The sequence below is a fragment of the Neltuma alba genome, unplaced genomic scaffold, assembly GCF_004799145.2.
Source record: "Neltuma alba isolate B1F8T4 unplaced genomic scaffold, ASM479914v2 tig00002618_pilon, whole genome shotgun sequence".
Lineage (NCBI taxonomy): Eukaryota > Viridiplantae > Streptophyta > Magnoliopsida > Fabales > Fabaceae > Neltuma > Neltuma alba.
In genome coordinates this window covers 28388-51848 of record NW_021632941.1, presented here as the reverse complement: position 1 = coordinate 51848, position 23461 = coordinate 28388, and the positions used below count along the sequence as shown (strand labels likewise).

At 30.9% G+C, this 23461-nt stretch overlaps 1 protein-coding gene across 1 annotated transcript; it reads left to right on the top strand.

The window, feature by feature from the left end:
• Positions 1–52: 52 nt before the first annotated feature.
• On the top strand, positions 53–21776 carry LOC114733995 (fimbrin-2). Its single transcript, XM_028921476.1, has 15 exons — positions 53–63; positions 13903–14126; positions 14579–14749; positions 15297–15538; positions 15624–15795; positions 16081–16119; positions 16336–16404; positions 16507–16623; positions 17119–17330; positions 18208–18363; positions 18499–18698; positions 18944–19101; positions 20361–20457; positions 20890–20981; positions 21368–21776. Exons 2-15 carry the CDS (start codon positions 14040–14042, stop codon positions 21551–21553), a joined length of 1998 nt encoding a protein of 665 aa, XP_028777309.1. The 5' UTR covers positions 53–63; positions 13903–14039; the 3' UTR covers positions 21554–21776.
• Positions 21777–23461: the final 1685 nt, after the last annotated feature.

Here is a 23461-nt window from a genome sequence, read left to right as displayed (position 1 = left end):
AAGACCCATGTGTGTCGAGGTCCCATTCTGATTACCCCCATAAAGCAAATTATGTGTATTTGAGTATTATCAACTTATACATATACATGTATGTATATCAGATATACTACCTCCGATCCTTAATATAAGACTCTGTTTGACTTTTATTTTGGTCCTAAATATAAGACCTCAATCCACTTTATCTCTCATATTTATACTTTTTTTTTTAAAAGTAGTCCTTCTAACAATGATAGTTCTAATCAATAAACTTGATTAGCAAAGATATTTTAGGAAAGACAACACCTATTTAGGACAAATAACTAACTCGTCTTACTTCCTTAATCTCCTCAAATTAGTCAACTGGCTCTTATAATTAGGATCGGAGGTAGTACTATATTTCTAACATAGAAGACAAACCAAAAGTGAAGAGAAAATAAATAAATATGTAAGAAAGTGAATGTTTGTTCACACTTTTACGCTTTATATAAGTTTTCATTTCTTTATGTGTTACTTTCTTTTTCTTTAAGAGATACTTGAAATTATTTGAAGTTATGAAACAAGTTGATGCATCAGTGTGAAGTGAAGGTCCCATTCTGATACGTCTGAAATTATGTATTCGAGTATGCTGAGGTTAAAAATCCATAAAATCTTATATGGAAAGGCAGGAGACAAAAATATATACTACCTCCGGTCCTTATTATAAGACCCCGTTTGACTTTTTATTTGGTCCTAATTATAAGACCCCAATCTATTTTGTCTCTCATATTTATATATTTTTTCCAAGATACTCCTTCTAATAATAATAGTTATAGCCAATATACTTAATTAGCAAGGATATTTAAGAATGACAACACTTATTTATTACAAACAACTAACTTAACTTACTTCCTTAATCTCCTCAAATAAGTCAACGGGGTCTTATAATTAGAACCGGAGGTAGTACATGGAAAGAAAAGAAGGAAATCTTATACAAACTGTCATACCCTCTACACCATTTTTATTGCATAATTTGCTAAGTAGATTCTCACACTAGAGAAATCCGAACTCGTGCTCTTGTGTAAGATGCTTCTTCTAGTGCTTGTTATAAAGATTTATTGACAACTCTGCGTAGTTTAAGAAAATGAATTAAAAGTTTCAGGAGGAAAAAAAAAGAAAATTAATTAAAAGTAGTTTATTGTCAAACTTTGTTTTTTTTTTATTTATAATTTTTCAAAATTACTCTTAATTAAGTTGAGATAAGATAGATAAAAAGGGTGATAAAAAAGGGTGTTTATGGATTATAAATATTTCATTAATATTCGTCAAGAGATTTGTCTTAAAGACCAAAAAATATAAGCTTTATAAATAGCAGTTGATGAAAATGTAAATTACTTCCTTCATTCCCAGTAGCAGGAGATAGATAGGGAATTTACTTTTATCCTTAGTATAAGATTTTAATTCAATTTGTCTATTAAATTTAAATTTTTTAAAATTATTCCTATTAATTATATATATTAAGGGGTTTCTATTAAGATATAGTTCTAATAAAAATGATTATAAATAATATTTTAAAGAAACCACCACATTTTTTTAACATATAACTAACTTAACTAACATATTTATTCTTTGAAAATTAATTGTCTAGTTCCAACATACAAGATGATATAAAGCACATTCTTATCAAAAAAAAAAAAAAAAAAAAACCTCATCTTATTCGACGGGATTGGCTCTACACATCGCATGATATCTTTGTACTAGATCAACAACCAAATATTTAGGTTGAGTGTTAACCAACAAGTCTCTGCACAATAACTTTATTAAATGTTTTTTTTTGGTCTCTCTCTATCTTTTTTTAGAGAACTTTATACTGCTTAATCTACTATTCTCATCAATGCATTCAATGGTTTTCTTTAAATGTGTCCAAACCATCTCAAACAATTTTTTACAATTTTCTCTTTAATAGATGTCATGCCAACTCTTCTGCAAATATGTTTTTTTTATGCATTTTATCTTTTTTTTTTAATATGACCTCACATCTATCTTAACTTAATTCTCATCTCAAACTACTCCCATGTTATCTCTTTAAAGTCTAACATTCACTATCATATAAAATTACTAATCTACCATATACAATTATTGGTCTCACTGCAACGTGATAAAAGTTCCCTTTTACCTTATTAGGTACTACCTCCGGTGTTTAATATAAGACTCTGTTTGATTTTTATTTTGATTCTAAATATAAGACTCTAATCTATTTTATTTCTCATATTTATATTTTTTTCAAAATAGTCTTTCTAACAATGATAATTCTAGTCAATACATTAGTAAGAATATTTTAGGAAAGACAACACTATTTAGGACAAATAATTAACTCAAACTTACTTCCTTAATCTCCTCAAATTAGTCAACTGGCTCTTCTAATTAGGACCGGAGGTAATATCTTCTAACCAGTAGAACCACAAATAACCCTAATAACTTTTCTTCACTTAAACCGTCCAACTTGAATTCTATGAGTAACATCGCCATCAATTTTATCATTTTTTTCGTATAATTGATCCCAAATATTTAAATTTAGCTTATTGGTGGAATGATTTTATCTTCCATTTTAATCTCCAAATCACTTCTAAGTTCTAATTCGTCTCTCCTCAAAATTACAATGCAATTTAATTAATTTAATTTTGCATCCAAAACGGACCCCCGACGTGCATATAATCTGGTAATGAGATCCTATCATTAACAGAGAAATTTGCATTCATACTCCTGTGGTTGTGGGATCCAAATCGTGTATTACCAATTGAATTAATTTTTATTAGTGTGCAAGTTTATTTTATTTTATTTAACGTGGCTCTCTTTTTCTTTAAAATATTTAAATTTGTGAAACCTTTTGGTACATAGTTGCAGAATGGGGGAAGGATTACTGGACCTAAGTAATGATTCAGAGTGTTGTGAGGAGCATAAGCAAGAACAGCAAAGACTTAATAGTTATATACTATTACTTCAATTATTTAATACATTTTAAAAAATTATTTAACATTATTAATTTTTTATTGCCTTTTTCATAAAGCAAAAATCAATTCACTATTTAATTATCAACCAACAAACACACTGCTCATCACCCACTGGGTCTTGAACCACGCCTGCTTCAGTGTGCACTAGGCCCACATAAATAGTTTATTAATTAACATTACATTATTAGTTATTAATTGTAAATTTATGTACGTCTAGATGTGTTGAAATTTATAATCTTATTTTAATTGTCACTAACAACTGTTATTTAGTACGCTATATACCTTTTTCTGTGCAATATGAATTTAGGATGAGTTGCACTAATAATCGTTTATGAATGCGAATATTTATTTATTATAAATTATATATATTGATGGATTTGATATGTTCACGTATTGACATTGAGAGGATGATTAATTTATTTTTTAAATGATAAAATTATTATTAATGATATTTTAAATATATTTGCATATAAATTTTATTATTTAAAAAAATATTTTCTTAGTTATTGATTCTTTCATAGTTGAATTAGTACAGTTTGGCATTTCGACCAGACAACTGATTTTATTAGACACACAGTACTTACATCAAGTTTATTATATCTATTATATCAAATTCTTTAATCACACATGAACATGTGTCTTATTTTTAAAATGTTAACATTTAATAGCATTTAATTATAAATTCACATGAATATAAAAAATATGACTATATGAAAATTGGAGAATTGATATAATGGACATAAAAAACTTGACCTAAATTATTTCTATATATATATATAAAACAAATTAGGGAACAAATAATTGAATAAAGAGATGTATATCTAGATCTTGTTCTAAATTCCATTTTTTTTATTCAATTTATCAAGTGTTTATTCTTTTTTTTTTTCATTTTTAATGGTTTTCAAAATTATCAACCAACTTTAATTCAAGCGTTGTTGAGTTCTAAATAAATAAAAATTTTCTTTTCCATTTTTTAATTTAAAGAGTTTCTAATTATAAGGGTTACTTATTTGAAGAGTATTAAGCCCTTTCTTTTCAACACAACCACCTGTATCATTATGTTAAATCCACGTATTATCCGCTGTAATTGCGCCCTTCCAACTTTTTTTTTTTCCATATATAAAGTTTAAGCTCTTGACCCTTTTTATTTGATACTCCCTCTGTTTCTTATTATAAGAGACGAATAACCGAATTATGTTGATAAAAAAAAAGTTAAAATTAGTTAAGAATAATCAATGTGTAAAAAGCATAATTTTTTTTCAAAAATACCCTCATTAATAAGGAGAGAGAGCATGAGAGAGAACAATTAAATTATTAAAAGAAAAAGAAGTGGGAGGGAGAGAGAGTGTGAGTTGGAGACAAAATAAATATTGGTAAAATAGAAAATCAATACAAAAAAGTAGAGACAACTTTTAAGTGTTTCTTATATATAGGAACATGCCATAATCATTAAATGTCTCTTATAATAAAGAACGGAGGGAGTATCATCTTTGGCTCTTAATATAAAATTTAGTTTGTAGTTTAAGAGATAATATTTTATCAATTTTCAAGTATATTTTTGTCAATTTTAATAATATTTAGCATGAAACTAAATGGGAATTTCATATTTATTCTAATATTTGATTGATTATTGAAATCACCAATGTAGAACAATAAAAGTAGGCTGGTGGGAATAGAAGCAAAATCAAACCCAAATTGCTATATATCCAAAAGTGAACAGGGAATCACTTTGAGCAATTGATTGAATAAAAGACGGCAACCTGCATCCCCAGAATAAAGTTGTCGTATACATAATGTCGTATTGAGTCATCAGCTGAAGACAACGACAATAAAACATAAATGGTATTGGTGGGGGAGGCAAACCCCACCCAAACCGACTACCAGATTGGTGTCGTTTTGGGTATTTTAATGAAATGAGGTAAGAGCATGTTTGCTTTATGATGGGAATAGGATAGCTAAAACCCATTTAGATAAAGTTGAATAGCCCACGTGCATTGTCCCTTTCATATTGTTTGGTTCCTCTGTTTCTTTCTCTCTTAGTCCCTTTAAGGCACATAACCCAAAAGTTCCTTTCTATTAATCTCTACTGCTTTTTAAGTTTTTTTATTATAGTTTTTTTTTTCATATATGTGAATCAATGATTAAAAAACTGATGTGATTAAAAAACCGAACTAAACCGGATGGTCTCATTAGTTCCGATCACTAACCAGACTTGTTAGTTGCTAGCCACTTGGTTTGGATTAAAAAATCATATTCATGCTTGAGACGAGTTGGATTGGCGTTAAGTTGCTATTGAGCTAGAACATGAAATTAAATCTGAAATTAAAATGATTTTAAAAAGAACGGATATGTTTGTGTTTGATATAAGAAATATAAAAAACATTTATTAAAAGGACCTATAAAACTTTTGAAAAATTGACCTTCTCCAAAAATTCAATATATTTATTTAATTAAAAACTTTATATGACAATTAGACTTATTACGAATTCATTTCTTTTATATATATATATATATATATATATTATAATATATACATGTGTTATATTGGATATAATTATTTTTATTAAATTTTTATATAAATGAGGAACTAAATAGGAAAATTGGTCAAAATGGTTTGGTTATGAACAATTTAATTTTTAAATTTATATTGTAATATTTGGTCATTCTGAATAATTACAATTTTTAAGATTCTCTCCAACAAATATCATTTCTTTTAGATTCTTCAGCCTAATTTTCCCAAAGAAATATTAACATAATTGATCAAAACTCAAGAGAATTTCCAGTAATTACTTTTATGAGAATTCCTAAAAACAAAGGCGAAACTATTGTATCTATAAATTTGGAACTCTTACCTTTATTAAAGAAAATCAGATTCCCTTATCCTACCAACTTGCATGGTGAATTAATATACATGTTGATTGGCGATCTTGTCACTTGTCAAATAGGTTTGAATTGCATTGAGATGGTTTTATTTTTGTGTAATATTTTCTTTTCTTTTTCTTTTTATCAAATTTGTGTAATATTTTCACACTTTGTGCTTTAGAAAGGTAGGAGGTCATTGGGTGTGATTAATCAAATAATTAAGGATGTGACACACCAATTTTAAAAAAAGATAATCATCATTATTATTCAATTTAACCACCCAGTCCACCCCTCATAATTATAATCTTTCAATTCATTGGTCAAACTTGAACCTTGGCCCCTCGACATTTTTAATCTATGCTAGGAGGAGTCATCACCAATGACTTAAAAGAAAACTTTAATCATGTCATTAAGATTAAAATTAAAACCCTATAAATGTTAAAATCTTTTAAGTTAACTTTTGTTTAAAGTATTTATTTGCATTAATACCATTTTTAGTTTTGAAGTTTGACCTCATTTTGATCATGGTCATTGAAATTTGATCTTATTTTGACTCGCTTAAAGATTTTTTGTTCTTAGAACCTTATTTCAAAGACCAAAACTATTTATTTGAAATTTCAGGAATTAAAACTAAAATAAGTTTAAGTCTCTAAAATTTTAAATTAGCAGTAAAACAATTCAAGGACGAAAATATGTTGCAAGGACAAAATTTTTTTAGATGAATCAAAATGAAGTCAAATTTCAGAGAATAAAACAATTGGTTTCAAATTTTAAGGACCAAAATTAAAATACAATCAAATTTTAAGAATTAATTATATAGCATTAAACTTATATATAAATAAGGTTAAAATGCAAATTTGTTCCCAAAATTTTTACTCACGAGCATTGGGAGTCTAGAAGTTTTTTTCTAATTCAATATTATCTTGAAATTTTAAAAGCATAGTAATTTTATCTCTTATTATTAATAATTTTAAACTTTTGAGACAAAATTGAATTTAAAAAAACTTCTAAATTCTCAGCGGTCTAAGTCTCTAGTTATTAATATAAAGTTAGTTAACTAATTTAAGTATATAAAAAAAATTTTTAAATTAATTATTTATAATAAATAGATGTTGTCTTCTTTAAAATACCCTTACTGTATTTGATGAAATTTTTAACATGTGCAATTATTATAAGAATTATTTAGAAAAATATATATAAATATAAAAAATAAAATAAATTGAAGTTTTATATTTAAAACTAAATTAAAAACTAAATTAATTTTTATATTAAAAATTGGAGGTAGTATCTACACAGTTAAAATGTGATGGAAATTGTGAAGCAAGAGGCTGCAAAGGAAAAACGACCGTTTCAGTACGGATTCAGGCCCCTTTTGAATATACACGCATTCTTTATCTTGGCGGGCCTAATCGCTTATACATGAAATGACTAATTTATCCTTCTCTTATAACATGATTTACTACCCGTCCAGCCTTGGCTTTCCTCTATTATTAATTAATTAATTAATTAATATCATGACCCCATGCAGTGTCCACTAAAGTTGTCGTTTAACTTTGGGGCTTTTCTCTCCCATTCCTTCTTCCAAAAGTCAAAATCTTTTTTGTTTTCCTCTAAAAGAAAATTTAAATCGTATTTCCTATATTTTTAATTATAAGATCTTATTTATAATTTATAAATAATATTTTATAATTAGAATCGGAGATAGGATTATTATCTTTTACAACATAAATATGATGTTATTATAAATATATATATCAATATTAATAGTAACCTTAACCAATATGACATGTGAGATCTATATAAAATTATACTATTTGTGGAAACTTAATTTTTTTATTTTGTAAAATATATACACGAAGAAGTGAAGAACCATACTTAAAAGAATATATAACTTTTGTATATTCTTGTCTCTATCTTTAATTGTTGACTTTTTTTTCCTTTTGTGACCAGATTAATTGTTGAGTTTTATAACTATGTTTAGTGACAATAAAATGTGAAACAATTGATTCTCAAAATAAAATATGCTATGCCCAAGTAATTAACACTTTATCCAATCCTTAATTAAAAATTACTTAATTAATTCAGATAGGAAGAAGTAGTCAGATTTTTAATCTAGTTATTAAAGATATCTAGTTATAAATTTCATAAGGTTAACTTAGGTGCAAGAAGCTGAGAAATAATGTTGGAAAAAAAAAAGCTGAGAAATAATGAGAAGGCATATGCTCATATTCTTGTATCAAAAATCAAAATAGTTAATATGGGCCAAAATATTTAATAATAATTTGGCCAACACTAAAACCTTTTTGAAAAATCTATGATTGCGGCCAAGGATAAGAAAATCCTTATAGTATTTAGTTTTGCTACAGGAGTAAATGTGTCTTGATAGTCAATCCCCTGAGTCTGAGAATAGCCATTGGCCAGCAAACGAGCTTTGAACTTGTTGATGGTTCCATTAGCATTATACTTGATGGTAAACACCCATTTACATCCAATTGCTTTTTTACCTTCGGTAATCTTTTGTTAGTCCAAGTTTGGTTCTTAGACAATGCTTTCAACTCTTCATTTATGGCTACTTGCCATCTAGGCTCTCTGTATGCTTCTTTGAATGTTGGAGGAATTTTTTCCTCATCAATCCTAGTAATAAAACTTTTCATACAAGCTAAGAGATTATCATAGGAAATAAAATTACTCATAGGATGAAGAGGACATTGCCTTACCCCCTTTCTTAGAGCAATAGGCCACCCAAGATCATCAGGCTCTGGAGTTGGAGGTAACTGTTGACCTTGCCTTGGACTAGAAGAGTCTCTATTGCTTGGAATCTGTATAGACTCTTCTTCTTTTTCTTCGTCTGTTCCTTCAATTTCTTTTCTGTTAGATCTTTCAGGACTAGACAAGGGGCTGCAAGAGACTCCAGGCTCTGTTTCGAATCTGTTTGGGCTTTTAGGTGAGTTTTGGCTTTTGAGTTCAGAGATAGGGATAACGATATGTGGGCTGGTTTGATGTTTTAGGTTACGTTGAGATCTAGTTTCTGGTTCTAGTTCATTTTGGGGTCCGTTTTCACCTCTAGTTTCAGGTTTTGGTTCATTTTGGGGCCTGTTTTCACTGGTTTCAGATATGTTTGGATGATACAGGAACTCCCATTCACTATTGTTCTCCCTATGAATGGGAGGAGTGGTATAGTAAGCTTGGTTTTCATTGAAAGAGACATCCATGGTGATGAGCAGTTTTCAAAGGATAGGTGAATCGCATTTATACCCCTTTTGAGAGGAGGAATAACCAAGGAAAATGCACTTTATGGCTTTAGGATCAAGTTTTCTGCCAGTGGAATTATGAACATAGGCCATACATCCAAAGGCTTTTAATGGAATATGGGTTGCTCTGAAAGTATTTGGGTAGGATTTAAGGAGTAGGTCCGTGGGAGTTTGAAAATTCAGAACTTTTTAGGGCATTCTATTAATGAGGTTTGTGGCGATAAGAATAACTTCTTCCCAATAGAGACTAGGTACATTATAGGCAATCATTATAGCACGTGTGACTTCAAGTAAATGTCTATTTTTCCACTCAACAGTCCTATTTTATACAACTGATTTGGTGAATGATACCATGGTCTCTCAATAAGTCTGAAGGATATTGCTTGTGTATTCCCTCCCATTATCACTCCTTACTGTACATATGTCAGTTTGAAATTGTGTGGAAATCATTTTGTGAAACTTGATAAAGGTGGGTACAAGTTCTGATTTGTCTTTCATGATGTAAACTCAAGTAACACAGGTATGGTCATCAATAAATGTCACATAGAATTTTGCATGGGATAATATTAAATGAATGGGAAACTTTGTGAAGATGATTTTTGTAAGTGGTTCTGGCATGCTTCGTTAATTGACAAACTTCATAAGACAAAGGAGAATTTTTATTAAATTGAGGAAATATTTTTGACATATAGTGAAAATTGGAGTGGCCTAACCTATAATGCGATAATATCTCTTTATTTGAAGAAACAGCGAAAAAAAAGACTGAACATTAGACAGAAATTGCTTCTTCTTTGGCTAACTTGTTTCCAAGCAATAGAAACCTTTAAGAAACTTGGCTACGCCAATCGTCTCCTTCAATACTAGATCCTAAAATATACATTTAAAGGCAGAAAAATACATATCACATTTTTGATCTTTTGTAATAGTTCAAACAAAAATTAAACTACACTTCAATTCTGGAGCATAAAACACATATATAATATTAACTTCTCATTTATTCTTGTAGTACCAAAGCCTTCAACTTTAATAGCTTTTCCATCTGCTACCTAAATCAAGATGTTCAATGTACAAGGCCTTATATGTGTGAGTAAATCTGAATTACCAGTCATGTGATCGATTGCTCCTGAATCAACAATCCATAATTCCTTATGATGCACATCAGTTTTTAGGGACAAAATTGTTTTATCTGTATGAGCAATATATCCTGATGAAACTTTCTTCCCTTGAAGCTTATGCCTTTCAAGGATTCTTTTGAGTAGCTCCACCTCTTCTTTGTTTAATTTAGGTTTAGTTTTAGCGGTATTGCTCCAGCATACCCTTTGCTCTCTTGTCTTACTCTTTTAGGTTTACCATGCAAATTTCAGCACACGTACCTTGTATGCCCTTTCTTTTTGTAGTGATCATACCATCTCCCTTGCCTAGGCTTGTCTTCCTCCCTTGAGCCTTCCCTTGATAGGAGAACATGTGGTTTCTGTTCTACCACATTTAGTAGAGGGCTAGAAGTCAATTTCTTGCAACTTTCTTCACTTCTTACTGTGAAAAATACTTCACACAAAGAGGGTAATATTTCGAGATTCATGATTCTGCCTCTCACATCATCATAAGTTGTGTCTAGCCCTAGTAGGAACTTGAAAATCCTCTTTTCTTCCCTTATTTTCTCATACATGGCTGCATCTCCAGGACACTTCTACTCATATGCATCATACATATCTAGTTGTTGCCATTTAACAAATAGGTTAGCATAATATTCAGTGACAAAGAAGTTACCCTTCTTAAAATTATAGAGGAAGCTCTCTAGCTCTAGGATAGCTGATTTGTTTTTGAGTAAGGTGAATGTATCTTTGGCTGCCTCGCACACCTCTTGGCTATTTAGAAGAAAGGAGAATGGTAACTAATCTCGGTGGTCATGGAAAAAAGAGAGTTAGTTACTAAAAAATAAAATGATTAGATTACATGAAATTCTCATAAATCTTGAAACATACATAAATATAATAATCCCTTTAATTTTTAACACCTAATGACCAACTCATCTAAACTTTTAACTTGATATGAAAAAGTCCCAACAATCAATTAGATACCCCTTAAATTTTATTTTTTGTGTATATAATATCCGCAAACTGAGTTATATGTATATAAGCCCCATAAACCTTGATATATGTGCAGTTAAATAATAAAAAAAATATATTATTAGGAAAATCATCTATACAATGTTTTAGTATAAGGGTTTCATTATAAAGTTTCATAGTATAATAAAATTATATATAATACATAACATAAAGTTTAAAGGAATTATGCCTAATTTCGCTAGATAAATTAGTTCTATTATTTATATAATGTTATTAATATTTTTTTGGTCTCATAGCCTTTACTATTTCTTGGTATTACCAAAAGTATATATCATAAATTATATGCAACACTAGGCTCACAAGTCACAAAAGGTGAGACATGCCTTTCCCTTCTTTGTATTTCACCAGCCTAGTTAGGGTAAGTATAACGTCTATTATTTTATGTATTAAATTTATTGAATGATGTGATATCATATACCACTTTGTGTTATTAATATAAGAGTTAATTGAAGAATTAATTTGATTCTAAATATAAGATTTCAAACTATTTTATCTCTAATATTTATTCATCTTACTCCAATTAATCTCTTTGATGATTACTTATGGTAAGGAGTTTAGGTAATTCCACTACACATGATTAACTAAGATATATTTTAGAAAAGATAATATCCATTTATTATAATAACTAACTTAACTAATTTTTTTAATATTCACAAATTATTTATCTAACTCTTATATCAAGAACTGGTAGTATAAAATTGTAAGTAATATAATAATTAAAGCATTTTCAACGTTTGATGTTGTTTTTGGTAATTTTATACGTCAAGCATCATCTCCAGTGTTATTTTATATATGCTAGAAAGTATTATAATATAGCGATGTTAAAATTTTAAATGAACATTCCAAAATTTTTTAACATTGCTTTTTTTCCCCCCAAAAAAAGAAGTAATTTTTCATTAAAAAAGCCAAAACAAAGGGACTTTCAAATAATTTCCATATATATGCTAGAAAATGTTGTAATATAAATTCGGTTTCTCAATTATTTTTTTATTCATTTTTAAATTTAAAATAACTTTATTACCCATTAAACTTTAAATCAAGTAACTAACAACTAAGAACTACTAAGTTTTAGAAATCGCAAAGCGCCATTCACTTTAATTCTTTAAAAATAAAAAAAAAGTAAACATAACAGTGCAATGATCATAATAATAGCAGCAAGTTTTTTAATTAATTGAACTCCATGTAAAACTTCCTTTTATTTTTTATATATTAATTTTGACTTGATGTGAATGTTTGAAGTTGTAGTCAAAGTAAAACAGCACTTAGACAGTGAAATAACTTGACTTAAAAAACACTTTGAGAGGGGATGAGGCTATAACTTAAAATCACATTCACCTCTACAATTTATCCGCTTAAATGCCAATAAGAAGGCCCCATCCTTGGAATAGAAAATTATTAATTATCGAATACTTTTAAGATTATGTTAAATTATACTTTTTCTAATAAAAATAATTTAAATTAAAAGTAAATCAATAAATTTTATTTTTAAATAGGATTAATATAATATTTGGTCCCTCCATTTTGTATGAATTTTGATTTTAGTCTCTCAAATTTCAAACAATGAGTTTTGGTTGCAAAACGCTCTAGTTTTTATTAAATTATAGATACCAATGTTTTATATAGAAATAAACTTGAGGAACCAAAACCTATGATTTGAAACTTGAAGAATCATAAATTATATTAACCTTTTTAAATATTTACATATTTTTCAATTAAGACTTTTGTTAATATATTCTTATTATCAATACTGACTAATATAAAATAAGCTTTAGGGTGCAACTTTGCATGTAAGTTTTCACTTATTCAGAAGTTTTTTTTTTTTTTTGCTTTCATAGTAATATTGCCCCATTTTTATCCAAGTTATGTTTATCACTAATTGACCAAATTAGTCAAGGTGGTCGGTTAACATGTCATCTAAGCTAATTTTTTTTATTAAAATACAAATTTATCTTAAAAATTTTCATCTAGGAGTATTGGATATCTAAAAGAATTGTTTGGTTATCCAGTTAAATTTGACCATTACCTAACCAAATATGTTGATCTAAGGTTATAAGCGAGATCGAATCCCATACAGAGGAGGATCAATATCACCTCTACAAGCTCTTTGGCCTCCTGTGTCTTCTGTCATCTGCTTGTGAGGGAGTCTAATCTTTCCAATGTATCCTTTTACTTTTTTTTTTTCTTTTTTTACGATTACATTGCGTTCATTATAACAAAAAAATGATTCATATTGTTGACAAATATTTTTGAAGGGTTTTATGTTCTTTTTTTTAATTAATTATCAAGAGAGTTTGAACTCTTTTTTTTTTTTTTAAACACCCCGTTCTACATTTGACATATTTTATTATTCATAAAAAAACCCTCTAATCTACATTCTAAAGAACATAATGGCTAATGAATGGGGCTCCCCTGGATTTTATTGAACGGAAGCACTCCTTCGGCATAATAATAACAGCAATAATCTTTCGTTAGCAACGTAGTACTTGGGACAGGGACATTTCTGTAATAATTCGAATTCTTTCTCTCTCCTTCTTTCCCTCACAGAACAACTTTGAGCTCTGACAGCTCTACACCGTCCCATGATGTTGGGTCCTTCTTCCTTCTTCCTCCACCTCCTCCTCTCTCTCTCTCTCTCATTGTCACATACACACCCTCCTGCCTTCCTAACACTTCAACTTCTTATAGACGAAACCAAAGAGAAGAGGGCGAGAGAAGGGACTGTTGCATAGAGAAGAAGAAATCTGGTACATTCACAGACAGGCCTTTTCTTTCCTCTGTTCTCATTCTGCAACTTTCATCTCTGTTTCATTGGAAGTCTCAGCAAGTTGCAGAAGATGTCCGGTCACTGGGGGATACTTGTTTCAGATCCATTGCTTCAAAATCAGTTCACTCAAGTCGAGCTTAGAAGCTTAAAGTCCCACGTAAGTTCGTCTCCCTTCCGATCATCTCTTTTTTGCTGTGATCATCATGGATTCGTAGCATGTCTCTTCCTACTTTTCCGGGATTCAATCTCCTCCTCTCATGATCTTTGAGAGCTTAACCTTCCACACCAGTCTGGTGCATTCAATCACAGAACACTCCATAAAGAAATCCAAGCCAGTTTCCGATCCTCTGTCTTTTTTGTTTTCCACGGTCCGAATCCAAATATGAATCCACTTCTGGTTCTCATCATCTCTTTGGTTTGTAGGAAACTGTTGGAATGCTAACTTTGGAGTCTTATCTTTTAGACACTAACTTACTTTACTACTTTCTCTATAAAGTTTGGAAGTTTAGATCATCATCATTATTGAAATTGTTTTTCTGTGCTTCATGCAATTGGGTTTCTGGGTGATACTGAGATTATTGATTGTTGATTGACGCTTGGTTGCTGTAGTTCATGAGCATGAGGAGGGAAAGCGGGAAGCTTGCGATTGGTGACTTGGCTTCCAAGATGTCGAGGTTGAAAGTGGTCGGAGAAAATCTGAGTGAGGAAGAAAGAGCCTCTTTCATCCAGGGTTTGTATCAGAACGCAGAAGAGGAGGTCGATTTTGAATTGTTTCTCAAGGTTTGTTTTGTCATGTCGATTTGGTGTTCTATTCTTGTTTTCTGGAAATTCTATCTTCAAGATTCATCACTGTTTGTTTACTTTTCTCTTCGATTCTCTCGTCCTGTTGCTGTGACTGATAGAGGCAATGGAACTTCTCTGCAGATTCCAAAGCAATAAACTTTTTTCTTGATATGAATTGTAAATTGTAAATATAACAACATTTTGAAAAATAAAACAGTATGCTATTAGTTTCGTAGGCTCCCACAAGAAAGAATGCTCATCTTTATACATTGCATAAGGATCTTGAAATTCTGGCATAAGATCTTTTGCCCTCTGTACTTTGCAGAATGTTTGAGGAGCTTTTGATTTAATTGGCTGTATCATATGTTAACCTGAGATTATATTTTGGATTACTTCAATTGCAGTTTACTGGTAAATTTGAATTTGGCCGTGTCTAAAGTGTATCAGAAAGGAGAAAAAATACGTGAGACCCATGACAGTTTGAGCAATTAAAGGTTAAGGTTTGATTTGAATACTGACAAATGTGGGTGCTGTAATGTTGCAGGTTTACTTAAAGCTACAGAATTTTGCAAGTTCAAGGACAGGAAATAATGCAAAGAATCCCTCTGCATTCCTGAAGGCTGCTACGACCAACTTGCTTCACACCATCAGTGAGTCTGAGAAGGCATCATATGTTGCACATATAAATAACTATCTTGCAGAAGATGGCTTCCTCAAGAAATACCTACCTATTGATCCTTCAACTAATGATCTGTTTGAAATAGCAAAAGATGGTGTTCTTCTATGGTAATATAAGTTTGTTCATTATTCTTTCTAAATTTTCTCTAGATCAGTTTAATCTTTTCAACATCAAAATTACATGCTCTTGCAGTAAGCTTATCAACGTAGCAGTTCCGGGTACAATTGATGAACGAGCAATCAATACAAAAAGAATACTTAATCCATGGGAGAGAAATGAAAATCACACGCTTTGCCTAAACTCTGCTAAAGCAATTGGATGCACAGTGGTCAATATTGGGACTCAGGACTTCATTGAAGGAAGGGTATGTATCCAAGCCTTTTGAGTTTTCACAAAAAAGCGGCATAATCATTGATATGTAATGTATGCATGTATAATTTTGCTTTGGCCCCCCCCCCCAAAAACATGGTCCTTTTTGTGCTCATTAAAACTGGGATGCTATGAAGTTGACTCATAGAAGTTCTGCATTATACTTGACCAAACGATCCTGTTTTGTATTTAGTTTTGCATTTTTGTATATCCATATCTGATTTTTCCCTGTATTTCTCAGAAGAAATAATTATGTATTTGTTTTATGTTTTTATTTCAGCGTCATCTAGTACTCGGATTGATTTCACAGATTATCAAGGTAAATTTTAATGGACAAGTTGAATTTATTATCTAGCAGTTTATATTTACTACTACTATTTTTCTTTTTTTCCCACATCGTACAAATGAATAAGGAATCTGTTGATACATTCTATCATCAGGACCAAAGGACTTGGTAGAGATTGAAGACTGCATAAGCTTAGTTGGCTTTATTGAGGCTAACCTTTTTACATTCTTAATGTTTGTGTGAAATTAGATACAACTGTTGGCAGACCTGAACCTAAGGAAAACTCCTCAACTGGTGGAGTTGATCGGGGATAGTAAGGTAAGATACCTTATACACACGTATGGATGCACACGCACAGGCAAACAATTCCATTGTTCATTATATATTTATACATTGCAATCATATTTTTAAAACTGACAGGACATGGAAGAATTGATGAGTCTACCGCCAGAAAAGATCTTGTTGAGGTGGATGAATTATCATTTGAAAAAAGCAGGCTATAGGAAGATAGTCACCAACTTCTCCTCTGACGTAAAGGTAACTGGAGTTCTTAAAGATTCATATGGTGTCCTATTCCTGGCATGTTTAGAAGTAGAATTAGTTAGTTATTTTAACCAACACTATTCAATTTTCACATGACCATTGAAAAATAATTTAATCTTACTTCTCTGGTTGTTAGTTTGTGAAGCTTATTTACAGTTAACTTGGTAACATTTCAATTAATATATGACTGTATAGTATAGGAATTTGAAGTATTGACGCATAATGGTAGACAATAAATAAGTAACTTACCTAATAGATTAGCTTATCTTGACCGACAAGTTTCTTTTTCATGGGCATGCAATGCTCTCTGTGGGAGGAAAAAGAGTCCTAGTTGGATTCTTGTTGGAATTATCTACTTTTCTTCTCTTGTTTTACAAGTTGAAAAAATTGGGAAATAGCAAAGAATTGGGGCAAGAAATTCCATAGCTTTTTTTATGCATCTCTGTGCCTGGAGCTGATGCTTGAGTATATATGGTTCTGAGCCTGCAGGATGCTGAGGCTTATGCTCATCTTCTAAATGTTCTTGCACCTGAATACACAAATCCGTCCACATTGGAAGTTAAAAATCCATTTGAAAGAGCGAAGTTAGTCCTTGAACATGCTGATAAGATGGGTTGTAAACGATACTTAACTGCAAGAGATATAGTGGAAGGGTCCCCAAATCTTAATCTTGCTTTTGTTGCACATATTTTCCAGCTCAGGTGAGAATCGGCTTTCTCTTAAACACTATTAAAATTTTTACTTTGTCTCTTTTGGGTTGCTGAGGGAGGTTGTGATGAGGGTAGAACGGTCATTCTAGAGACAAAGACTTACTTTTTGCCTTTATCAAAAGCTTCATTCATGGATGTACTTAACTGAGATTATTTGTTGTGGAATTTTGAATTTTCCTGTACTTCCTATAGAGCCCCTAATGACTTTGACAGTCAACTTTTCAGTATGGAGAAAAACTACATATAATGGCTCATTGTAAGATGTCTTTTATTGTTCATCTGAGTATCAACGTTAGTAAACGTGGATAGTAAATCCCTATTCAAATTAAAACTAGGATTCCTGAATTGGAACCCGATATATCCTAGGATTAATACTCCATCTATTCGCCATTTGGATCCTTAACAGTTCCACCTCATCACCATTTCTACCCTTTGTGGGAAGTATTCAGCTATTGTTATGGTTGCTTTCCTGCCAGATATTTAAGTATTTTGAGTGCAGAGAGGAGAATTAAGTGAGGCGTTATTTGGGAATTTGGAAGATACTGCAACTTTCAATGCCTTTATTAATCTTGTTTTTTTTATCATATATTAACAACATTTGGCATTTCATGTGTTTACTGAACGTTCAATTGTTGATAAGGTTGTCAACTAGGCAACATTGAAACAAAATAGCATTACAATTCCTCTTGTTGCTCAGTTAATGGCTTTGTTTTGCCCGTTATTCTAAAGTAATTATCTGTATACGCTGTTCTCAACTTTGAAGCTTTGTTTAAATGGTGAAATGTTCCCTACATTTATTTATTTATTTTTTTCAGAGTTTTTAATGCTTAAGAAATATATACAATCTTATTCATTTTTTCTTTTATAGGAATGGACTTTCAACCCAAACAAGACAGGCATCTTTACTTGAAACATTGCCAGATGACACCCAAGACTCCAGAGAAGAGAGAGCATTTCGCCTTTGGATAAATAGTCTTGGCAATTCTACATATGTCAACAATGTTTTTGAGGATGTCAGAAATGGGTAAGTATCCTGCATTTTTGCCATTTCTGTAATATACATTGAATATGATTGCTCTAGTTTTATAGATACAATATATATATATTTAAATTTTTATCTTCAAATTTCTGAGTTGAAAGTGATTTCACTTCATCACAGGTGGGTACTACTAGAGACTCTTGACAAGGTGTCGCCAGGGATTGTCAATTGGAAGATCGCTAATAAGCCTCCAATTAAAATGCCATTTAAGAAAGTGGAGAACTGCAACCAAGTTGTGAAAATTGGGAAACAACTTAGGTTTTCTCTGGTAAATGTTGCAGGAAATGACATTGTGCAGGGAAATAAAAAACTGATATTGGGTATGTTGTTCCCCCCATATTATATGCTGCTAAATCATAGTATTTCAATTCACTAAATGTGACACATTACTTCAACGGGGTTTATCCATGTGCAAAAAATAAGGTTATAGTCAGCGAATGAAAAAAAATAAAAAAAACACCTAAAACTGCCAATAACAGGAGAGTAACGATGTTATAAGATTTAAATTTTATGATATATATTGAAGAGTACTGTCTAAATCAGATAGCGATGATCTTTTCTTCAGCTTATTTGTGGCAACTGATGCGATACAACATCCTACAACTCCTAAAGAACTTGAGATCTCACTCTCATGGGAAGGAAATAACTGATGCTGATATTTTGGGATGGGCCAATAACAAAGTGAGAAGCTCAGGAAGCCAGAGCCGCATGGATAGCTTTAAGGTATCTAAATATAATACACAACTAATTTTTCATATGTGAGAAGCTACTGACTTAGAGGATTGACCTAATTTGGTTCATGACTAAGTGTACCAATTTTAACATACCATACAGTGGTTTTTCCCCCTGGTTATACATGGTATATGCAGCTGATGCACACATGCATTGGGGAAAATCCTTGGTCTGCCTGATGTGGGGTTTAGGTACATTATGCTATCCTGGTTTCGATCAATTTGATGACCTAGTGTCTAAACACCACTGCATTTCACTCGGTCTTTTGCTGGTTAGAACCTTCAATAAGTAGCTTTTCTTTCTTTCTCTCTTTGTCCCCCCTTTTTTCCAAGCTACCAAGCATTGATACCAAATTCTAGGGATAATTGAGATAAGGAACTTTCCCTTAAAAGCTAACTGTTGAGATTAGAGAGTTGTCTATATTCTTAAGTACCTGGTTTAGAAGTCCATACTAATCACTGGGATTTAGAAATCCTATACTACTTTATCTATTTATGGCCCTTTTCTTGTTGAAGCATACTTACCGAATAAACAAGAGGAACTATAGTTCTGTACTTTTACGACTAATAGTTCATCTAATAGCCTGTTCTCACAAAATTTACATCATACACCTGTAATATATTTCTAAGAATGTTATAATAGTTTTTGAATAACTATGCACGGCCTCATAGTAATATAATACAATTACCGTTACCGATATATTGTGCCACTCTTGTTAACAAACCCACAATTGTAATTTTACCTAGGTTGCTATGATTTTCTCAATTCAATGAAAATTTTGGGATGATGAATAATCTGGCTGTAGTGTTGCCTGTTTGTTACTGAATGGGCACCAATTTTAGCTAAGAGAAAGAGGACATTGAATATTTTGAGAAGAAAGTTCATTGATTACATCTTAAGCTATCTATTTTCTCTTTGTTGAGATTTTGTTGCTAAATGAAATTCAAGGATAGGTATGGTTAGGACATTTTATCCGTATATTTATCTACATTAGTGTATACTATTATTCATTTGTGCTTGGAAAACTTTTTTCTTGGAGACAAGACTAAGGAAGAAAGTTTCTGTGAAACAAACAGAGCTTCAAGAAGAAAAGAAAAGGGCGAAACTTACCAACCCTACTATATTGCCTTTTGTTATCTGGATTCATATGACATGACAATATTGCAATTTATGTTCAGAAGAATTCTCAATTTAGGCATATCTTTACATTGCATTTTTCATTTCATTGATTGTTTAACATCAAACTGCAGGATAAAAGTTTGTCCGATGGAATTTTTTTCCTGGAGCTCCTTAGTTCTGTGCAGCCCAGAGCTGTGAACTGGGGCCTCATTACAAAAGGAGTAACTGGTATGTTGCCTTCTATGTAAAATCTTTCATTGTTCAAAGCTTTCTCCAATTACTTGCATGCCTCCTTGGAAAGCCCCTTTTTTCAGAAAAAAGGGAGAATAGAGTATAATTGTTTCCTTAAGCAACGAGTGTTGATTATTTGATCTTATTCTTGAGAGAAAGACAAATAAGGAATGGAAATATTGCATGAACCATGAACTAGAATTAAAAAGCACTCATCCACAAAACAAAGAACTATGTAGGGCAGTTTTTGGGTACTTTTGACTTCAAAATTTAAGGCATAAAGATGACTTTGATGCCAGTGAGTTTGAGCTGAAAACATTGACTGAATGAATGACAATGTGTGAGCAGAAATCCATTGGGGTCTGGCTATATTATTTTGCCTTGTGAATTTCTATGGTTTCTTCCTCAACATGTATTTGCTTTATGCAGATGAAGAGAAAAAGATGAATGCCACTTATATTATCAGCATTGCAAGAAAGCTTGGATGTTCCATATTCTTGCTTCCTGAAGACATCACTGAGGTATTTTGGACATATCATTACTTGTTTACTATCTATTTCTTGTTTATTGACTCGACATCATATCAACATATACTTGTTAGTTTTTTTATTTTATACAATTAAACACATGCATGCACACAAACATGTCAATGCCAAGCTCAAGCTTAGGACCACATCCAAGTGGGACGGGTGGTGCTGCTACTAGAACAACTTGCTAGTGACACATATAATTGTTATTATTATTAAAAAAGAACAAAATATTGCACTACTGTTCTTTCAAAACAATTTGAGTGCTCCATATTACCTTAAAAAATAGACAACTATTTGGCATTATTAGTTCAGATTTGAGTATTGTCAAGCCTAATTTATTTTCATCTAAACCGTAAAATGGAATTACACATTTTCAGGTGAACCAAAAGATGATCCTTACATTAACAGCAAGTATAATGTATTGGTTCTTGAAACATCCACATGAAGAGAGGCCAGCAGCAACTTCAGACAGTGAGAGTGGGAGTCAAATTGAGACTGTGTCAAATTCAACTTTAGATGACTCTGCCTCTGATTCTTCCTTAGAGGAAAATCCCAACATGTAAATATGCCTTGAGTGAATACTCCTTTTTTTCTCTTCATTTTTAAGTTTTTGATATTATGGTTTATATATATAAGTAATATATGAACCTACCCTTTTTATAGTTGAACATAACACTAGGTAATTTAATGATTGCCAAGCAAATTTTGCTCCCTTCAACTTTTTAGGTGAATAGTGGATTTGTTTCTTCTTTTGGTTGAAGATATAAATATTTCCATTTTGTGGCAGCTGAGTTTTTCATCTCCTTCTGTTCCTTTGAAATATTTTCATCATAATTATGATGTCTTGGTGCTGATCAATGGATTAGGTGCAATAAAATTGATTTAAGAGCTGCTGGAACAATCAATTAACCCAATACCACAACAATAGCATTAAAAAAACTGAAATTAATCTACACAACTACTTACTAATCAGTAAAAATTCACAAAGGTCTTATGGATACAGATTTTATCGGCGTCTTGTAATAATTGATTGCTTTGTTATGTGCAAGATTTGGAACAAATGCTTGTACATGATATGGTTAATAGTAGTAAGTGTGGGTTGAACTTAGAAGTAAAATGTGTGACTATTAAGGATGTTCTGGGTGATGAGTATAACGAAATGAAACAGTTTTAGGAAATTCAATAAATTAAGTGGTCAAACAATTTTAAATTATTTCATTAAAGTTGAGCTAAAATTCTGTCCAGTGGAAAATTGTTGAATTGGTCAGTCTCAAATTGATATATATTTTAAAAAAGGCATTTTTATTAAAATACTGCAAACAGTAAAAATTTTTTTATCAAAACACATGTTGAAAAAGAATTTACCCAAATACTACATTTACAAATTGTTCAGGCTCTGATCGACTTCTACACTGCTTTTCCTGTGCATCTTCTCTTGCTTTTGTCTTCAGCGAAAATTACAATCAAAGAACCCATTCCACAACTTCTTCCCCCTCTCTTTCCTTTTTCCAGAGAGAATTACTATTGATAGCCCACAGATATGAACTCATAGCATCTTCTTTCACCTTTTCTTCTCCGATCCTCTCTCCACCCTTACGTCAAAACAATGGATGGTTGGAATGTAATATTTTATAAAATTATTATTAAAATATTTTATGAATTAAACTTTTTTGGACTATAGTTATAAATTGCCCAGAATAAAATTTAATATTATTGATAGTAAAAGGAAATATTATCATGATTTAAAACTTTCGGGACAAATTTGCTTTTAAAATTTTTTTTTGGATATCTAACACTGTTGAATGAAAACTTTTAGAACAAATTTACATATTAATCATTTTTTACTGTTTACAGTATTTTGATAAAAATGCCTTAAAAAAGTGTTAATGAACCCTAACCTTATTGACAATGTTTATCATGTGTAAAGGGAAATTTAAAGGATTCATTAATTGTATTTTGTTCAGATTCAATTATGATTTTTTTCCCTTGAGGATTATTTTTCTTCTCTCCTATAGTCTCTCGTTTGATTGTTATGCCAGATTAATTATGTATGACAATTCATTTATTTTAATACAACTAGAGGCATTCGTATTAATCAATATGGGCCGACCATCAAAATGAAAAGATTAGCCATTCTTAATTTTCATGACTCGATTAGTTAGATCCACAATCGAACCAAAATTAATATGGTTTGGCAAAAATGAACATCTAAACAATATACCTTATCCTCTTTTTTTTGGTAAGAGAAGAATTAAGAAATAACATTCTTTGTTTTTCTATAAGCACATGTATCCTGTTATTAGAAGCTATCTCATTCGAAATACTCTTGAATACTAAATGTGAGTAGCCCGATTCATCACATTATGAGAAACTAACTTTTTTTGTTAGAATCAACCCTCATTAATAAGAAACAACAATTTTTAGTAAAAGTAATCTTTTATTGGTATTGGAAATTCTCATAGGCAAAACCC

Excerpts from the sequence above, each read along its gene's own strand:
- LOC114733995 (XM_028921476.1), top strand. The coding sequence starts at position 14,040 with ATGTCCGGTCACTGGGGGATACTTGTTTCAGATCCATTGCTTCAAAAT. Across the intron at positions 16,624-17,118 it reads ACTTCTCCTCTGACGTAAAG|GATGCTGAGGCTTATGCTCA; the intron begins GTAACTGGAGTT and ends CTGAGCCTGCAG. Across the intron at positions 17,331-18,207 it reads GCACATATTTTCCAGCTCAG|GAATGGACTTTCAACCCAAA; the intron begins GTGAGAATCGGC and ends TTTCTTTTATAG.